This window comes from Saccostrea echinata, unplaced genomic scaffold (genome assembly GCF_033153115.1).
Source record: "Saccostrea echinata isolate AGI-Se365-2 ecotype Australia unplaced genomic scaffold, CSIRO_AGI_Sech_v1 ptg000054l, whole genome shotgun sequence".
Lineage (NCBI taxonomy): Eukaryota > Metazoa > Mollusca > Bivalvia > Ostreida > Ostreidae > Saccostrea > Saccostrea echinata.
The window spans coordinates 40943964-40964577 of NW_026889803.1; the positions used below are offsets into that span (position 1 = coordinate 40943964).

Consider the following 20614-nt stretch of genomic DNA (forward strand, 5'->3'; position numbering starts at 1 on the left):
ATATATATATATATATATATATATATATATATATATATATATATATATATATATATATATATATATAATATGCTTGTGTTACTAAAAATAAAGTTCATTACGTTATTTTTAATACTATTTTCATGTCAATAGTAAATCAGTAGTATAATGTTATTTGATATTTTAGGTACAACAAATGAACTGTATCTGAATGGAATTGTACGGGTCATGTAAGTAATGCTATTTTTCTGGTTTAAAGTTGGATATTCGTCAGAACTACCATTGCAGTACCTGTCAATCCACTTTGTTTTTCAATCCTGGTGGCATGCACAAAATGAATACATGTCCTTATATTTACATTTCCAATGTCTTTGTCCGAGATAAAATTACAAATTGTAAAAATACTTTATTTCTACATTAATCTACTGGTTCATCGATAGGCGCGGTTAAAAAAAATCACGTGCGGGGCGGGACAAATAGAGACAGAAGCGGGGCTATTAGCACGGGAATTTGCAGAATCAGGAGCATGTAAATATAAGGAATAACTGTCAGATTTTTTGGATTCATGACGATGATCAATCGATTGGCTTGTGTGATAATTTTATGCATAAACGCCTTCGGCGTTTATGCAAATTATCAGGCAAGCCACTCGATTGATCACATCATGAATCCAAAAATTTAGACAGTTATTCCTTAAATAAATACATTTGTATATTACAATTCTAAGAAAGAAATCAAGAGAAATAATGAAATGATGAGTGCATGTTTTTTCCATCAATATGTGGGATGTAAAGTTTTCATGCTATGTGCATATGCATTTTAAACAGGGAAAGTGATATACTAGTACATTGATATGCTTATACCAGTTTAGTTATTAATTCATTCATTTAACAGTACAGGCCTCCATAGGTAACTGAATTTTTGCATGTCACTTTTGTAAAATGCTTTGTGCTTTTAATTTTAAGGATATGTTCCTGGGTTTTTTTTTTTTTAACTGTTAAATAATTTTCTGTATAATGTTACTCACCAGAGCTGTAGGCTAAAGTGAGTGTTTCTTATGAAAGTTTGTGCACCATTTATGCATGTATGTGTGTATGTAAACTTTTTACATTTTCCAACTTCTTCTTTAGAACTTTTGGGCCAATTTTACCCATACTTACAAAGTTTGGATGATTAAGGGGATTAAAGTCTAATGAAAGGTACGGATTCTTTCAAATGAAAGGCCATATCCCCTATTAAAAGAGAAATACCAGAAACAACATGTAAAGAAAACAACAGCAAAAACCATGTTTACTAGATTACACTTTATAAACAGCAAATGAGAGACAGAAAAAAAACCCTGTAAATAATAATCATAACATGATAAATGTCAAAATTAATGACTAGATTGTAACATACTGACTATAAAGTACTGTACTTAAAGTAATAACACAAGCTGCATGAAGACTTGATTTATTTTTCATGAACGTTGGATTTAAGGCTAATAATTTACTACTTTAATTAGTGATGTGATCACATAGAAGTTACAGTTCAAAATTTGGTCTGTATTTATTTGACAATTTTGCTAGTATATGTTAGGTATTGCCAAGTATTAAAAAGGGGAGAAAAATGCAGTTCATTATATTAAGGGGCAAACAATGAAATTATTGCACAGAAAGTATATTCTGGGGACCATCCAAAGTCAAATAATTGTCACTTTTGGTAGATACAGTCATCCTGATAAAATTTGGTCAAGAAAGGATACATTGAATTATTCAAGAGTGTTTGGCGTCCTTTTTACAGGTACATGGTTACAGACCTGCCAGTGCCCAGGCTATATAATGTGTCCTTGACTGTGAAAGTTTGCTTTGAGGCCTCGGATGACAACCTCTGTCTATATTCAGCAGACATTTTCTCCTACACCCTGCTTCCTATGCGCATTTGTGACTGGGAGGCTGGCTTCTCACAGCCAGGTATGTGTTTACAGAGAATTGATTAATTTGAAGGTTATTTGTTATTTTTAGTTGGCTTAATAATAATGAAAAAATATTCCAGTACATGTATATAGTTTCATATAGAGTTATTGGTTCAGTGCAAGTTATTAGTACAAATACTTAAAAATATATAAATATTCCAATCATAACACGATACTATAGTAAGCATTCTAATTTTAACCCATTTGTAATGCTACATAAGCAGAAGCAATAATTAAAACCTTTAATTTAGGTTTCAGGATTGCTAAGTGGTATTCAGACAACTTCATCTCACCTCCAAACTATGAGTTGACCCCAGAGAAGTGGAACAAGTTGCTGGATGATTTGGGAATCAGATCCTACATAAAGACAAGTCCTTGCTCCTTTGACATGAATACCTACAAACCAACCAACCCGTATGGATGGAATAATGGTAAATCCTGTTAGCTTTGATTCTTTTATCCAGGTCTTCAAAATATGTAAATTATATTCTGCTTTCAAAATCTCACACACCAAAGTTGCACAAATGTTTCAAACTAGCTAAGAGTGTGTTCAAGATTGCAGCAGTTACATGTATGGCATCCTTACTTATCATTTCATATCTCACTTGAATTTAGTTGTTTTTCAATCTCTTGGAATAATACATGTTCATACTTGTATATGTATATTTATTCAGGCATGTACATTTTCATTTGACTTCAAATTTTGTCACTGAGGTATTTGTTTCCAAAATATGATGCATTGTGGCTGTATAAGAAGTCAGTATATCTAGATATGTAGCACTTGGCATTTACATATTAGAACTTTTATTATGATAATTAATGATCATTATTTATGATCATTATTGCAGTTCAGCTAATTTATTATTGGTTGGTTTAAGATTGTTGTGATATGACTCTTGTGACCAAGGTAAATATTGGTCACTGAAGGTCATGCTAGACACTATAAGAATGGAATTCATTTCCATACTTTGTGACTTGCTGGCATTCCCTCTCAAATGATTAATTTCCTGCATTTGTTCCTTATTTCAGAATGCCCAAAGGACCTGTCCTCTACTGTCTTCCCCACCCTTCCTTCACATGCACGGTGTCAGATTCCCTCCTACTGTACAGGATTTAGCTGCTGTATATTAGACCAACACATTCTACACCACCACTTCACTGTGGGCATCAGACTAGATGACTGTAATCATCTGGTCACTATCCAACTAGAGAAACTCTTCATTGAAATCCCTCTCACCAATTACACATTTGGTATGATGTCTTTAGTAACCATGAAATAGTTGATAACAGCATCTTTAATTCCATTTTAAATGATGTTCTTTGGCATAGTCATGTAGTTATTGATTTTTAACAGGAGTTAATGAGAAGAGATGGATTATGAGTGTCTTGAGATTTGAGTAAGTAAACATTATGTTAATTTTAATAATACTGGTATTTCATTGTTGAAATATTTTAATCTAAAAAAAATTCATCAACCATATAAGCAAATTCATTACATGTGTATGAAAAAAGCTGTGTTCTTTAAATGAAATAATATTGGATGGAATGCTCCGCTTTGAGGTGTTTTTTGTTTTATGAATAAAATTAATATGCAAGTTCAGGGATTTATCAGTACCTTCTCAGGGGCCGAAATTCGGCCCCATTCCCAATTGAAAATGAGTTCAGTTTTTCCCAATTTGGCAGTATTTTTTCCCAATTGGTGAACAATGCTTTTGTATTTAATTATCTTGGAAAAACACAAGGAAAATTGTCAGATTGTCTGTAATATTCATCTATTTAAGTCATTAAGCAAAGCTACAGTCATAACACATGTTTAAAAACACTGTAAAAACATCGCCAACTTTTAATCCGAATTTCCTCCGTTTTTCTGAAAATGGTGATATTGTGTAATTATATAGATTTATTAAGTTATTTCTACCTACTCAATTGATCTACGAGTGTATGGAAAGGTCTGTAGGCATTATTTCAAATAGAAAAATATATTTTCAATGCATTAATACATATTAAGAGAGGACTTTGAGAAAATGTATACTTGCAGGAGATTTATATATTCTCCAGAAACAGATTCTGTAATGACCTAAATTGGAATCTCATACGCACATGTACTACCCTAAGTTGTATAAACACTTTATACTCATTGAAGTCAATTTTACTTTTATTAGTCTGTTATTCATAATTGATCTTGTATGAAGTTGGATCATATATATTGTCTGTTTGGTTGCCCAAATTAGAGTTCATGCTGAAATGTTAAATGAATTACACCTGAATACATGATTTAAGCAACATTTTTAATTTTTCCCAATTTCATCAAAAAGCCGATAATTTTTTCCCAATTCCCCAAAAATGGCATTTCCCAAAATAGGCTGATAAATCCATGAAGTTTCAAGATTGTAACTCTCCAATGATAGAGGCGCAAAAAGTATCCACATCAGCATGGAAGTGGGACAGGCTGTTGATGTAAACAAACATGCATAAATAAATGAACGATGGCTAGGGGCTTTTAAAATTCATTTAATGTTATAGAAAGATGATAATGTCATGCAGTGATGATTTTGGTGATTTTAATGAGCTCTACGAAACATGTCTTACAAAATCTACAGTCATTTAGGATACTTCGAAACAAAAGAACCGTCATAGTCTTTGTGAAAAAGTCGCTTCCTTTGATTGTACAAACCTTTTCTATAAAGTTAGTGGGCTCTTTGAAATTATAATAAGGGAAATAGTCAGTGTGTCATTCAGAATGCCAAAGTGCAATGATAAGATGCATGTGTATTTTTTAGAGATCCATATCTCTTCCGTCGTTTGATAAGTCTTATGATATTTGCTTTTGTTCTAATATTATTGGTATAAAAAGAAATTGATGCCTTTACTTATATTCTGTAGTATTTGAGTTGAAGAGTGCATCCCAACAATCAGTTATGATAGACCGGCATATTGATGATGTAATGTTTCCATTATTTATAACCTGTCCAACCTGCCGGTTTACTCTGAAACAAAACTTCCCTTCATAAAGAAAGAGCACACTAAGGGAGATAATCTTGAAACTTGCATATTCTGGTAACCTTTGTGTAGATTTACCATAGAAGACTTGACAACAGAAAAAAGCTACCAAATAACTGCAAATGTTCGCATTTGCTATGAGCAGACCTATTGTGCTGTAGACACCATCACCCTCTTGACAAACTTTAAGGTGCCAAAAACAACTTGTGAATGGGGAACGGGATTCTTTACAGGTATAGTGTACTCATTTTCCATTGTAGTAGATAATGTTTGCAGTTCTTTTAATTTGTTTTAAAATAAACTTGCAATCTTGCATATATGGTGTCTTAAAAAAATTCAAAAATCTGCAAATATCAGTAAAGTTGGAATGTGAATTTCTTTCCAGAAAAGTAGATGAGAGACCTTGAAAGATATGATATTTTATTAGGTCACCTGAGTCACTCAGGTGACCTATTGCTATCTGTTTTTGTCCGTCATCGTCCGTCGTGCGTTAACTTTTGAACATTTTTAACTTCTTCTCTAGAACCGCTCAACCAATTTCAACCAAATTTGGTATATAGCATCTATGAGTGAAGGGGAACAAAAATTGTGAATTTCATGGTCCCTGCCCCCCTGGGGCCTGAGGGGTGGGGCTAAAACCACCAAAAATAATGCAATCTTTAAAAATCTTCTTCTTTACTCCCGGACATGAAGCAGTCAAACTGTTGGCATCATTGTAATAAGCATTGAGCCCTCTACCAAAATTGTGAAATTCATGGCCCCAGGGTCAGGGGTTCTGGCCCCAGGGTGGGGCTATATAGATCATATAGTGAAAGTGCATAAATTCTTTGAAAATCTTCTTCTCTGCTCCTGGGTATTAAATAAAGTTACTAAGTACATAGTTATGATGAGCAAGAGTGCCTCTTCCAAAATTGTGAAATTCATGGTCCCAGGGTCAGGGGTTCTGGTGTTAGGGCGGGGCTGTATTGATTATATAGTGAAAATGCATTAATTCTTTGAAAATCTTCTTCTCTGCTCCTGGGTATTAAATAAAGGAACTAAGTACATAGTTATGATGAGCAAGAGTGCCTCTTCCAAAATTGTGAAATTCATGGCCCCAGGGTCAGGGGTTCTGGCCCCAGGGTGGGGCTATATAGATCATATAGTGAAAGTGCATAAATTCTTTGAAAATCTTCTTCTCTGCTCCTGGGTATTAAATAAAGGAACTATGTACATAGTTATGATGAGCAAGAGTGCCTCTTCCAAAATTGTGAAATTCATGGCCCCAGGGTCAGGGGTTCTGGTGTTAGGGCGGGGCTGTATTGATTATATAGTGAAAATGCATTAATTCTTTGAAAATCTTCTTCTCTGCTCCTGGGTATTAAATAAAGGAACTAAGTACATAGTTATGATGAGCAAGAGTGCCTCTTCCAAAATTGTGAAATTCATGGCCCCAGGGTCAGGGGTTCTGGTGTTAGGGCGGGGCTGTATTGATTATATAGTGAAAATGCATTAATTCTTTGAAAATCTTCTTCTCTGCTCCTGGGTATTAAATAAAGGAACTAAGTACATAGTTATGATGAGCAAGAGTGCCTCTTCCAAAATTGTGAAATTCATGGCCCCAGGGTCAGGGGTTCTGGTGTTAGGGCGGGGCTCTATAAATTATATAGTGAAAATGCATTAATTCTTTGAAAATCTTCTTCTTTGCTCCTGGGTATTTAATAAAGTAACTAAGTACGTAGTTATGATGAGGAGGTGGGCCTCTTCCAGAATTGTGAAAGCCATGGCCCCTGGGTCAGGGGTTCTGGTGTTAGGGCGGGGCTCTATTGATTATATAGTGAAAATGCTTTAATTTTTTGAAAATCTTCTTCTCTGCTCCTGGGTATTATTTAAACAAACTAAGTGCATGGTTATGATGCATAAGGATGCCTTTTCAAAAATTGTGAATTTCATGGCCCCAGGGTCAGGGGTTCTGGTGTTAGGGTGGGGCTATATTGATTATATAGTGAAAATGCATTGATTCGGTGAAAATCTTCTTCTCTGCTACTGGAGACTATTTAAATGCATAGGGATGCCTTTTCAAAAATTGTGAATTTCATGGCCCCAGGGTCAGGGGTTCTGGTGTTAGGGCGGGGCTCTATTGATTATATAGTGAAAATGCATTGATTCTTTGAAAAACTTCTTCTCTGCTACTGGAGATTATTTAAACAAACTAAGTGCATGATTATGATAGACAAGGATGCCTCTTCCAAAATTTTTAAATATATGGCCTCAGTTTTGGGGGTTCTTGAGGGGGGGGGGGGAGGGGCTAGGGCAACAATGCTTCATCTATCAGTGTATTTAACTTCTAAATTGTTGTATTATACTCAGGTGACCGTTAAGGACCTTGGGCCTCTTGTTTACTTTTACAGACTTTTCATTGAAGTCCTGGTTGAGAGGTAAAGGATTGTCTTCTGGAGTAGACCTCACCCAGTCCGATGCCCGACAGCTGGAGACAGTGACAGGACTCTCTTATTATCTAGAGAATGCCACCCAGTGTAGCAGGTCCAGCAGTGATTACAGGTCCGGTCAGGAGAATGGCTGGAACAATGGTGTGTATGATTGTACTGTTTACATGAACTTCCATTTTACTGGACAGTCATTTGACAGTCATTTCTACCGACACTCTTTATAATATTTGTCAGTTGTAATTTCAATTAATATTCAGGATTTTTTTGTGCAGAAAAACATTTTCAGAGATTAATCAAAATTTCTTAAGTCAAATAGAAATCCAGTATGAGACACAAGGTGTGATACAATGTTGAACGTTATATGATTCAGAGTGTAGAGAAGCCTCCACTCCAGCCCCTCTATCCCCGTCCGTCTCCTGTAGAATCTTGTCAGAGTGTTCCAGCATTGACTGTTGTGTGGATGTCAGCTTCCTGGCTAACCATTCTGTCAACATCCAGCTCCTAATGGATCCCTGTTCCTCTGTACTCAGTTTGAACATTGAGAAGTACCAACACAATATGACTCTGTACAACTACCAGTTTGGCAAGCTGGATAACTTTACACTGCAAGGAATCATAAGAATTGAGTATGTGCTCATGTTGTCATCCATGCAGCAGTGATTTTGAAATTGAAATAAAAAAGACATACTTGTGAAAAATCCTTAACTCTTTTCTTTTTCAGCTTTTTAATTGAGAATTTCCCATTGTCAAGAACTTATGTTGTGAGCTTGAACTTGAGTCTTTGTCTGGAATCCTCTGAGCCTAGTAACTGTGTGTACTCGAAGGTTATTCTGAAAAATGCAGTGCTTCCCAAACAGACCTGTGATTATGCTTTGGAGTATGAAAATCCTGGTGAGTTATTTGTTACATGTATGAGTATGTCTCTCAGAATATATCCTGAAATGATGAAATTTGTTTTGTAGTTGATATTATGTACCGAAATGAATAAGACTGAAGACCTACATGCAACAAAGCAAAAGAACAATAAACCAATGCTCATTGTGTAAATACATTATTGTCATGTTGAAGGACAGATCACTATTTACAATCTGCATTTCTTTTTTAGGGTTCAGTCTGGGAACCTGGCTAACCAGCAAAGGTTATACCATACCTCTAAATGGTGATCAGACTAACTCTCTGATGAGACAGCTAGGGATGGAGGAGTTTGTCAGTCTAACTTGTGACAGAAACAGTTCCTTCTATCAGCCAGATACTACCCCTGGATGGAATGTGGAACCAGGTAAGTTTTGATAATGTTGTGCTTTTTTTTTTCCTAGTGTACTGAAATAAGAAAATTTTTAGATAGGGAAAATAATATACAATTTAACTTGTGCTTTTCTCATAGGCTGCCTGGCTGTTCCAGTAGAACTGTGGGAGAATGACACAAACTGTTACATAGACAGTAACTGTACCACAGTCAGCTGCTGTTTAGATGATGATGTGACTGGCAGGTCTTACCAGATGTCAGTTCAGATCTTGACCTGTGACCAGAAGCTGCTGGTCACACTAGAGAGGAGGACCTTCACCCTACCTTTACTGGACTATGCTGATGGAACCACTCATATCATCAGGCTCTTTGGGGTCCTTATATTGGAGTGAGTTATCAAGTTATCTACTTCATTGCATTAAAGTGATTATAAAATCTAGTGTGCTTTCTCATTAAATCATACCTGAGCAAAGGTTATTTAGACAATGTCAAGGTGTCAGAGTGTAGAAAAGTGTCAAATTGTGCAGATCTCTGAAATGTTTAATTCCAAAAGACAAAACTTTGTATTGGAGGAGCATTGTAGGGGGTCTTGCTTAGTGCAAAGAATGCCATTGTTTAAAAGTTGAAGGCTTATTGAGATGTTATGAACTTCTTTTAGTTGGCATAATTAGAGTAGTAATGATGATTCCCCTACATTACAGATTCAATATAGATGACCTGATATCACTGAACCAGTATGCCATATATATGAGGCTGAAACTTTGCTATGTTCAGGGAATGGCCTGTCAGAAAGACATCAGACTCCTAGAAAATGCCAGGTTTTCCAAAGTGAACTGCACCCAAGATCAGTTTGCCATAAATGGTACAGTATATACTTTTTACTGTAATGTAAATTGTGTAAGATTTTTGATTTTTTCTTATTAAAAATATGTTATGCTTTTCCAGAAGTATGATAATTAAATTACTAAAAAAATTATTTTTATTCTATTAAGGTTTTTCATTGACTCGGTGGTTAAATGACAGCCAGATTTCAGCTGAAGGTGCTTTAGAGGAGTGGGTTGTGGAGCACCTCAAAATGGACCTCAAGCTGTCAGCTCTACTGATGAACCCCTCTTGTAACAGAAGCTCCTACATTGTGGACCAGAACAATTGGGATTTGTCTAGTAATATGCTTTTGGATATTGTGATTAGTTTATTTTGAATTTTGAGAAATTTGGATATAATGTTTCAGAACATTTTGGGTAAACTACACACTAAAACAAATGTTAAAAGTTTATTATACCCCCCGCAAACGAAGTTTAGGGGGGTATATTGGAATCACCATGTTCGTCTGTCTGTAGACAAGATTTTGTCCAGAGCATTTCTCAGAAACTGTTGCATAGATTTGTCTGAAAATTTGTACACTTATTATTCACCATATGAAGGTGTGCACCTGGTATTTTCATCATGATTGAATAATTTTTCTGCATTTTACAGGTGTTTTTTTTTTCATTTTTATTATGTGGTTTTGTCCTGACCTTTTCTCAAAGACTATTTCATAGAATTGTATAAAAATTTGTACACTCATTATTTACCATATGAAGATGTACACCTGGTATTTTCAACATTATTTGATAATTTTTCTGCATTTTACAGGGTTTTTTTTTAATTTGTTTAATTTTATTGACTTAGTCATTTTGAGTTTATTTCTAAGGTTTGAGACACAGAATCTAGAACATCTGTACAAAAATGTGAACTACAGCTTAAAACTATTCATTAAAACAAAAAAAATCACCACGTATTAAGAACAATTTTTACGTTACACAGCAGATAGTGTAAATCCATTTGTCCCTTGGCAGTAATGAGTGGACATCATCCAGTTAGAGATAAATTAATGAGTTCAGTGTGGGAAGTTGTTAGGGCATCTCTTATCAAGCATGTGTTATCTATATCTCCTGGGAATTTAAAGATCTCTGTTCTTTAATTCTCTTAATTGTAATTTATTGTCTGTCATAGTACATAGTTACTGGTGACAGCCATTCATTTTTAAAATGAATCTGATATAAAGTTATCAAGATTGATTTGATTTTGTAATTAATTGATTTTTTTTTCAACAATCAATTTGCAGAATGTCATGTCTCAAAAAGATGACAGATAGTTGCAATTTATTTTTTCAATCTATTAAAAAAAACAATGTAATTACAAAGTATTGGTATTGATGTTTTATTAGGTTGTTCCTTGGTTTCATTCATTAAAAAAAATATAATGAGCAATTATTTTTTCACTCTAAATGTTAATCAGAAAATTGTAAATTAAAAACCTCGTAGATCCATAAAATATTAGTGATGTGGCACCTCTGAAAAACCCAGCGGGGGGTATTTGTCCCTTTTGGACAGTTCTAGTTTGATTTATTAATATGTATGTCTAGGAGAGACCTAATGTAAGCAATGTGCCCACTGCCCAATCCTTAATTGCATTAAACCTTATAAGAAAATGTTTTCATGGTGTCAGAAATATTTTACAGAATGCTCTCAACCAGTGTCACTACCAGCTCTTCCCATCCACACTTCCTGTATGCTGACTTCCTACTGCTCAGGGGTCACCTGTTGTACAGATGCGGCGATGCTGGGGATGACCTTTCAGACAGAGGTCAAGCTAGACAGATGCCAAGGAAAACTGCTCTTGAAAATTGAGAAACAGCAGTCGTCTATTGGACTCCATGAGTTTCACTTCTCTGTTTGGCAAACGTACACTCTTGGAAATGTGTTGAGATTGAGGTGAGCATGCACATTTTAATTTAATTCAAATTCTTAGTAAGTGCAAGTGTTTTTGAAATTATGTAAAGGTGAATAACGCTTCCCTCATGCAAATGGAATATTTCTCAGATTAGAAAGTTTTCTATGAGAAGATGGAAATCAAAATGAAATTCAAGCAAATATAATTTGTTATATTGTGTTAAATTTTTTAAAAAATTGTTCAAGATAAAAAAAAATTTTTATAAGGAACAATTGCAATTTATCAAATGTTACGCGTGGCAGAAGGCTATTTCTTTTTAAAAATGTTCTTATTTTGATATTTAAAAAAAAGAAGCATTTGGTAAACCTTAAATTGAGTGATAATATTTCAGGTACAAAATAGATCATGTGACCTTGGAGAACAAGTACAGATTTAATCTGAACATCAGTGTTTGTTTGGAAACATCAGCAGCATGTTACCTCAACTTCCCTGTAATGACTGATGTTGATATTCCCATTCTTGACTGTGATTTCAAAAATGTGTCCTACCCAATAAAAGGTTTGCTGATAGCAAGGCAGTGCTTAATTTATTTTGTATGTTGAAAGTGTGTACAATTATACATGCACCGGTAGTTAAAGTTTCTTTGTTCATTCATGTTTTGTATCAAAGAAGTAACATACTTACAAGGTAAATGAATTTTTCAGGTTTCAACTTCACAAATTTCCTGATCACTCGAGGACTTCCTCCATCTACCTCAGCATTGTCCTCAGAAGTTTCCCTGCAATTTCTTGAGCATTTGGGAATAGAGACATACTTCAATGAGACTGCATGTGATAGATCCTCATTCACTGGTGCCCTGCCCTCAGGATTTGTGAAAGGTAGGGTTCCCATTCCTAAAGATACACATTTTAAAAATTGGACTTAGTCGTTAGAAAAGGTGTGATCAACATTTCTTAAATGATTAGATAATAAGCCTGGGTCTTAATAAATTTGTATTTATGAAAATTTAGGCTTAATCTTATATTATGCATGAAATTTTTGCTACAGATTCTGGTTGTACTGAAAATATTAACCCTTTTCTGCTGAACCTATCCAACACAAACTGTAGAATTGGTGCCTCTTGCCAGGATTTCCTCTGCTGTTCAGAGATATTAACAATTGGAAGAACTTTGGGTTATGATTTTAGTGTTGATCCTTGTTCTCACACTCTAAATATTGGCATTGAAGATTTTCACTATCAAAGATCACTGGTCAACTTTGAGTATGGAGTCACTCAAACATTCACTATTGGCCAGATCTTCATTTTAGAGTAAGCAAATTTTTTACTTAACAAAATACATTGATGTTATTTTAAGTATACAGAGCAGTAAATATACCAAAGAAAAATTCTGATATTAAAATTTGCAACTTATGAATAATAGTGTTTGTATTACAGTTGTAATTAAGTTGGTCTTTATCAGTTAACATGTACCTTAATTGACCTTCAGATACAAGGTGACAGACTTGACAGGACAGAGACAGTTTCTGATTGACCTGAAGGTCAGTGCCTGCTTTGATGATGGTCAAGCCTGTCAACAGGTCATACCTATCCTCAAAAACTATCTGGTTACAAAACCACAGTGTGCCTGGTACACAGGATTTATAGAACTGGGTAAGAAAAAAATCTCTATTAGGATATGACTAAAAGGAATCAACTTGATACTAAAAAGTCAGTGTAATCTTCTGTTTAATTTACGGCACTTCAAAAAAGTTTAGGTAATTAATTTAGATTATATGATATTTTCACTTATTTTCATGTTCCTTGTTAAAAGAATGTGATTACAAAGTGTGTCATTAAAATCAATCTTTTTACCCAATCAGGCTTCTCCTACACCAGCTGGCAGAGTTCTCATGGACTAACAGGTACCACTGTCCTACAGCATAGTGATGTAGCGAGTCTTCTCAGCACTCTCGGAGTCTCAAAGTACATGAAGTCTCCTTCATGTAATGGAATGACTGGGGACTATGAAAACTCTTATCAGGGTTGGAGGTCATGTAAGTTGTGTTGAAGATATATGATGCAAGCCACAACAGTAGATACATATTTTTATATTTAAATGGTCCATTGTTCATTTAGGATTTACACAAAAACTTTGATACAAATCATGTACCAGAAGAAGAAATATATGCTAAAAGTGTGTTATATTCTATTTCAGTGTGTCCAAATGATGAGGGAACAAACAGACCACTGATGAACAGCAGTTTGTCCACGTGCATCCTTTCTAAGACTTGTACAGGAGTGAAGTGTTGTATTAGTGTGCCCAGACTAAGTCTTTCTGTGGAAGCCTATGTAGAGGTTAACCCCTGTAACCAAACACTGCAAGTGGGAATAGAGAATTTACGATTCAATCAGAGTCTGTATGGTTACAAGTTTGGAGAACATGAACAGTTTGATCTTTATGGATTCGTAGTCATTGAGTAAGTTAACTTGATAATATTCATTACAAATTTTCTTGTTATCCACATAGTTTTTTTTTTCCTTCATTAAATACTACTCTTTTTTTGCAGTTTCGTGATAGTTGACTTGTCATTTGGAGGGAAACATGGTCAGTACCTGGTCAATGTGAACATGAGTATCTGCTTTGAGGCTGCACAGCCATGTGACACTGTAGTTTCTGTGTTCAAGGATTCACTTTTAAACAAAGAAGACTGCAACAGGAAAAAGGACTTCTTAGATTCAGGTCAGTATCACAATAATTCACCCACCAGGTGACAAGTACTGCATAAAGATTGTTTTATTCATATGATACACATGTATTTAGGATTTTCCCTTGCCACATGGAAATCTCAACATGGCATAACTGGCAGTGGACCACTGGATGTACACAATGTGAAGCTCTTACTACAGGACCTGGGGGTGGCATCTTTTGTGAGGGAACCCTCAGACAGGTGTGACTGGACTTCTCCAACCTTCTCTGGTGCCAATGCTGATGGGTGGACTGATGGTAATTCTCTGTTCTTCTCTACTTATGAATGATTTTTTTCTCCATCTGTCTTTCTGTATGATAACAGAGAGAGTACTTATGGAGAGGAATTATATAGGCAGTGCCTGCTGTCCAATCCTTTTATGTTTCATTCATGATAAAATATGCTTAAATCAAATTAGAGAGAGTACTCAAATATATACATCAACAGTTTTTCATTCACCATTAAAACTTTATATATCCTTTGAATAGCAATTATATTCTGTTGTATTCTGTCATGTTAGGCTGTAACACAACAACTGAAGGTTTGTCTCCCCTTGGTGACAAGGTGCGCTGTTCCATCTCCTCATCCTGTATAGATGTACACTGTTGTTTGAGATCTGACGCACTACAGGAAATGTTTGATGCCTATATCTACCTGGACACCTGTAGCAGTAAGGTGACAGTAGGTATAGAAAAGCTCCAATGGAATGATACACTGGTCGACTATCAGTTTGGAACCTCTATGCATGTGTCTCTTCTTGGCTTGATCAATCTTGAGTAAGTTATTTTTTATGGATTGTGAATTTGTTCTGTGCCAGTTTGTGTTTCTTGTAATGCCTGGTTTTCTTGAACATTATTGCTATTCATGTATAGTAACTGTTTTAAGTGTCAGTGAGACTCCAGATGTAAATCACAAGCCTCGGTAAATAACAAATCAGTTATTTAGTGGACCTTTAATTCAATCAGTAATGGTCTTAATCTTCATTTCATAGCTACATTATCACAGACTTGGTGAGTGAAAATGTGTATGGAGTTAGATTCAACTTGAGCATATGTCTGAACTCCAGTGGGCCCTGTGAGGTACATGTAGAGGTATTTGACGAACATCGTCTCAACAAACCTACATGCAACTGGACAAGAGGCTTTGCTATTGATGGTAATAAAGTATTATGATAAGACCACTTGCTCCTTCATAACCTCTCCATTTAGGCAGAAAATGAGGCTTGACAATGTGAGGGTAACAGAGGTATAGCAATAGTGACAGTGCTTAAGTGTAGGAACACATGGGAGCATTGTAGAAAAGGAGAAGGTGCTACAATACGAGGAAATGGGAAGGGCAAGATCAGTATTGCCATCATATTATTGCATTGTGGATGCTTTGCATTGTTGCCTTTTTAATGTCATTCCCTCTTCTTCTTGCCCTTGTTTCTTATCGTAAAGGACCTTAATAGTATGTGGTAATTTGAGCATTTTTATATTTTCTCTTTTGCTATCTCAAAATGATCTGACTAAAGATATGGAACTTGTATTTTTTAAGAAAAAGGTATGCCAAGACAAATATGTAATAAATGTACATGTATTTGATAGGTTTCTCTCTGGAGTCCTGGCTGTTGACTAAGGGTTACACAGATTCAGCTGATCTACCTAACTATGTTGTATCAGAGCTGCTGCATGACCTGGACATTGCACCATTTCTAACTGACACTAGTTGCAACAGGAAATCTATTCCATTTTACCCAAACACTGATGGATGGAACAAAGGTGATTCATAAATAACTTTGTAAATAATTTTTTCTATGACAACTCAGACTGAATATAACTTGGTTCCAGCTGCTCAATTTGAATAAGAATTTTACAAACCAGTCTCATTTATATAAGATTTTACTAATTTCAGCCTGTGATGAGTATGTGGCCCTGAGTCCCATTGCCTTGAACACCACCTGTCATGTTTTTGACTTCTGTACGGGTGTAAGGTGCTGCTCAGACGTGGGATTTATCCGTAGATCTCTGCACAGTTTCCTCATCATCGATCACTGTAACTACAAACTGGCCGTAGGTATAGAGAAGATGATAGTCAATACCAGTCTACACTCTTATGTCTATGGCACTACCCAGACTGTCATGTTAAATGGAGTTGTCAGGCTACAGTAAGTCATTTCCTTTATTGTCATGCAATGATGATACCTACAAAGATGTTATCTGAGGCAGATAACTGGTATACTTGCCATCTTTGATAAAAGTTTTGAAAGGGCTGTTTTTAACAGTGAACTCCTTTAAATGTTTCTATCAAAAAAGTGTTTTGAAGTGTTAGTCGATATTTATACAATATGTATATTTTGACTAGGTACTCCATAAATGATTTCCCCAATGAGAACAAGTTCCAGGTGAATGTCAGTCTGAAGATCTGTTTTGAGAGCAGTAAACCCTGCCTGTTAGAAATCCCTGTGTTCTCAAACACTAAGCTTCCAAAGAAGGTGTGTGACTGGACCACAGACTTCCTTCATCCAAGTAAGTACATGTTTATTGAAGCATTCATTAAACAAATGTCTTATTTATGGGCTTCAGGAAGTGTCATTTCTTTCTTAGCAATCTTTTTCATTGAGAATCTTAATTTAAATAGCAGCTACTTTACTGTTCATTATAAACAGAAATTAATTTTGTTCAGAAATATCATGTTCATGATCCATGGATGTCATTGGATAGAAATTGAAATTGCTTAAAATTTTTGTTGTACACCAGCGTTCTCCTTCACTGCATGGAAAGAGGAGAGAAAAATCACAGGGACAGGTCTGTCTGACAATTTCCTGGCAGAGCTAATGGATGACCTTGGACTGTCATCATTTATTCTGGGGAAGGACAAGAAATGTAGTGATACCAAAGCACCATTTACTCCTGCAGTGGATGATTGGAATAATGGTGAGAGAAGAAAAAAATAATCTATCAAATTTCTTGTTGTACCAAACACCAGTATACAGATCTCTGATTTTATATTCAGTGTAAAAGTTAAGTTTGTGTTCATTGAGAAAGTCCATCATTCTCTTTGTTTTTGATATTCAGGAATGTGATAACTGATAAGATTGACAATGTAAGTCATTCTGAATAAGAGAGCACGCATGTCTTTTTTTTTCTACAGAGTGTACCCAATCCCTCAAGTCAGCCCTGCCATCTCTGTCTGGCCAGCCTATCACCTGTCATATTGACTCCTCCTGTGGTGGTCTCCAGTGTTGTATAGATGTGGCTTCCCTCAGCACCACCTTTATCACCAGACTGGAGGTGGACCCCTGTAATTATAAGATGACTGTGGGCATTGAGAAACTCACCTTTTCAAAAGACCTGTTTGACTATGAGTGGGGACAGCAGGAAGAAATATGGATGTTTGGGGTGGTCAGAATGAAGTAAGTTTATAGTGCATGCAATATTTTTGCAAACATGTATATTTACTATAATATGATGTTAATATTCCCTTTCTTTTGTCACAGTTCCCCCAATAACCTTGTATCAAACATGAGTAATCTTTGCACTGCCCATCTTTTTTAGTATATTTTGATTAAGAAAGAAGTAATGACTAGGATAAAATGTTTTCTTTATTATTTAGATTCACTTTGTACGATCTGTACATAGAGGGGTACATCCTGATTGATATGAAGGTAGAGGTGTGCCTGGAAGCCAGCAAGGTAGATAACTGTGACCTGTCTATCATTGTCCTGAAAAACTACTACCTCCCAAAACCAAACTGTAGTGGGGATCCTGGCTTTGTCACTCCAGGTAAGTCATCATAAAGCATTAATTTTGAAGAGTTAACTGAAGAAATACTGTATGATTGTTTATGCTTTATTAACTAGGAAATAGTTTTTCCATATACATGTAATGTAGAAGAAAAAAGGAATTTTTCATCAACATGTACATTCATTTTCTATATTTTAATTTATAATTCAGACATTTTAATATTAAAGTGACAATCTAACTGCTAATAAACCATGATATTACATACTATCTATAATGATGTAGACAGTTTTCATTTGAAGTTAGTAAGTAACAGTGATTTAATTTTGCAAAAACAACTTTAAGTTTCTGGGAGTTTGTCACTTCTCACATTTATTGCAGGCTTCAACATCTCTAGCTGGTTGGCTGGTCAGGGATTGTCCTATACCCAGCCTCTAGACAGCCCTGTTGTGGACAACCTAATGTCTGACCTCTCTCTGGCTCAGTTTCAGCTCGAGCCATCCTGCTCCTGGACAAGTGACCAGTACAGTGATGTGGCATCCAAATGGACCCAGTGTAAGAAAACCTTGACAATTTAAAACAAAAAAAATTTTCCAAAGACATTTACCATCATTGCTTTGTTGATGTAATTTCACTGAGATCAGTTATGTTTGTTGCATTCCATATTCTTTATGAAATAGTTGTGTCTCAGTAAGATTTATATCCATTGCATTTCCTTCGTGAAAATTTATAGAATTATTATACATTTCAGACTGTCCACCTAGTGTACGGACTTCCCTGTCTGCTGTGACTGACCGTGCCCTCTGTATTGTGTCCCCCTCCTGTACCAACATCACATGTTGTGTCCTTGTCCCCCTCCTGAACAGGACCTTTGAGGTACAGCTGTCCTTAGACCAGTCCTACAGTGAGATGAGGACACATGTAGAAAAGATTTCAAGGAGACAGTCTCTGATTGGGTACAACTTTGGGACACAGGAAATCCTGAGTGTTAAAGGAGTTTACAAATTACTGTAAGTTAAACAGATTTTGTTCAATTTGATTCATATACATGGATAAAAACCAAAAGATTAAGACAATTGATGGACTGATTAGGTGTACCCATTTTAATGAGTTTGTATCATGCATTATCCACTGAAATATTGCAGATACAAGGTGAGTGATCTAGTGGATGGTAACATGTTTGATGTGTCCATGACTGCCCAGGCCTGTTTTGTGGATGGAGGAGACTGTGAATTAAATCTTCCCATTTTGACCAATGCTCTGATACCAAAGATGAATAGAATGTGGAATACAACATATGCATTTAGAGGTATTGAATTGAAAGGATCTTTTAATTCTTTTCTTTTCTTCCATCAATTACATTAAATTTGTATGAACTTTAAGTACTCATGATTTCAGGATATTGTTATTGTTCTAGACAATGAAAAGTATTCAAACTCTTATTTCTTATTCAACACTAAGAGTTAAGACAAGCATGTCTATAGAAAAGAACAATGAGCATCTTTGATATTATTGCATATAAGATTTTATATATGCTGCCCTGCAATAGGTGGATATTTAATATTATTATTATACCTCATAATGATTATTCTATACAACGCGTTATCTGATTGGTTCTAGAATATCACGTGACAGGGCCATCAAATTTCATATTTCCCTGTCGTCGTCATGCTTTTCATCATATTCAACCTCTTCGGAGACCTAGTGCATTTTCCCTCAATAGTTATCGTTCGTTGAACGAAAACTCCCGAGAGTAGTAGACATCACAATAACCTGATTCACGTCACAAAATTGGTGTTGGACTTCTGTAAATTGTTTCAGTAACATTACGTTAAAATTGAAAGTGAATTTAAGAGCGGTGCCAAATTGGAGAGTTTATGTTTACTTTTAAAGTTTCTGCTTGTTTCGGTATAATAACCAATTCATGGCATGAATGTTCGGGAAACATGAAGATTTATTCAGCCAAGAAATATCTTATTCCCCTCGGTCGAAGCCCTTGGGGAATGTGATTTTTCTTGGCTAAGTAAATCTTCATATTTCCCTCATGATCATGCAATAAATGTATAATATTCTTTTTTTTTGTTTTAGATTTCTCCCTGTCTCAGTGGCTGACAGAGAAGTCAGTAATAGCTGGCTCTGTTCTTCAGCCCTATCATGTCAGTGAGCTGTTTGAGAAACTTTCCATAATAGCCTACAAAAAGACACCATCTTGTAGCAGAAATGAATCAGTATATTCTTCTCCTGATGGCAAGGGTTGGATTAATGGTAGGTCATCAATGAGCTGGAATTTGCTAGGTTGTTCTATACAAATTGAATTGTTAATCAAAATATCATGTATACAAAAAATGAGAGAATTTACATGTATGATTTAAAAGGAAATAATGTTTTAAAGTCTTTAAAACATTATATTGTAGATTGTACAACAGTGGATGATATGCTGACCTTGACCTCCTACCCTTTGACCTGTAACCTGGACAGTACCTGTAATAAAGTCTCTTGTTGTGTGGATTCAGACTTCACTAACTCAACTTTTGAGATTGTCTTTGACTTCAACAGATGCACAAGAATGTTGAATCTACAGATAGAAGACTTAACAGTGCAGATTCCTTACTCTGAAATTCAATGGGGTAAGATGTAGACAGTTGCACTATAAACTTTAAATTTGTGGAGACATATTTAAGTTTATAAACATATTCTATCATTATGTACTGACAATGCATTTCAAGTGAAGCTTTCATGTAATATCATTACAATTGTATTATAGAGAGACCATCACAGTTTTATCTCAACAGTGTTGTCAGACTTGAGTAAGTGGATTTTTATTACAGAAGTTTGTGATTTG

General features: G+C 35.4%; 1 protein-coding gene across 1 annotated transcript in view; it reads left to right on the top strand.

The window, feature by feature from the left end:
* LOC133171988 (uncharacterized) overlaps window positions 1-20614 on the top strand; it is a 121251-nt gene that overhangs the window by 31481 nt on the left and 69156 nt on the right. The window contains exons 69-104 of the mRNA XM_061306781.1: window positions 167-209; window positions 1762-1931; window positions 2185-2364; window positions 2963-3184; window positions 3288-3330; window positions 5006-5166; window positions 7324-7503; window positions 7733-7988; window positions 8084-8253; window positions 8468-8641; window positions 8747-8996; window positions 9310-9470; window positions 9601-9771; window positions 11112-11364; window positions 11715-11881; window positions 12028-12201; window positions 12371-12632; window positions 12811-12974; window positions 13184-13357; window positions 13519-13780; window positions 13871-14043; window positions 14125-14307; window positions 14571-14826; window positions 15042-15205; window positions 15637-15810; window positions 15944-16196; window positions 16394-16557; window positions 16789-16965; window positions 17183-17444; window positions 17645-17814; window positions 18154-18327; window positions 18524-18782; window positions 18918-19081; window positions 19861-20037; window positions 20187-20399; window positions 20537-20579. Coding sequence (XP_061162765.1) covers window positions 167-209; window positions 1762-1931; window positions 2185-2364; window positions 2963-3184; window positions 3288-3330; window positions 5006-5166; window positions 7324-7503; window positions 7733-7988; window positions 8084-8253; window positions 8468-8641; window positions 8747-8996; window positions 9310-9470; window positions 9601-9771; window positions 11112-11364; window positions 11715-11881; window positions 12028-12201; window positions 12371-12632; window positions 12811-12974; window positions 13184-13357; window positions 13519-13780; window positions 13871-14043; window positions 14125-14307; window positions 14571-14826; window positions 15042-15205; window positions 15637-15810; window positions 15944-16196; window positions 16394-16557; window positions 16789-16965; window positions 17183-17444; window positions 17645-17814; window positions 18154-18327; window positions 18524-18782; window positions 18918-19081; window positions 19861-20037; window positions 20187-20399; window positions 20537-20579 — 6643 coding nt within the window. The remainder of the gene's footprint in view (window positions 1-166; window positions 210-1761; window positions 1932-2184; window positions 2365-2962; window positions 3185-3287; window positions 3331-5005; window positions 5167-7323; window positions 7504-7732; window positions 7989-8083; window positions 8254-8467; window positions 8642-8746; window positions 8997-9309; window positions 9471-9600; window positions 9772-11111; window positions 11365-11714; window positions 11882-12027; window positions 12202-12370; window positions 12633-12810; window positions 12975-13183; window positions 13358-13518; window positions 13781-13870; window positions 14044-14124; window positions 14308-14570; window positions 14827-15041; window positions 15206-15636; window positions 15811-15943; window positions 16197-16393; window positions 16558-16788; window positions 16966-17182; window positions 17445-17644; window positions 17815-18153; window positions 18328-18523; window positions 18783-18917; window positions 19082-19860; window positions 20038-20186; window positions 20400-20536; window positions 20580-20614) is intronic.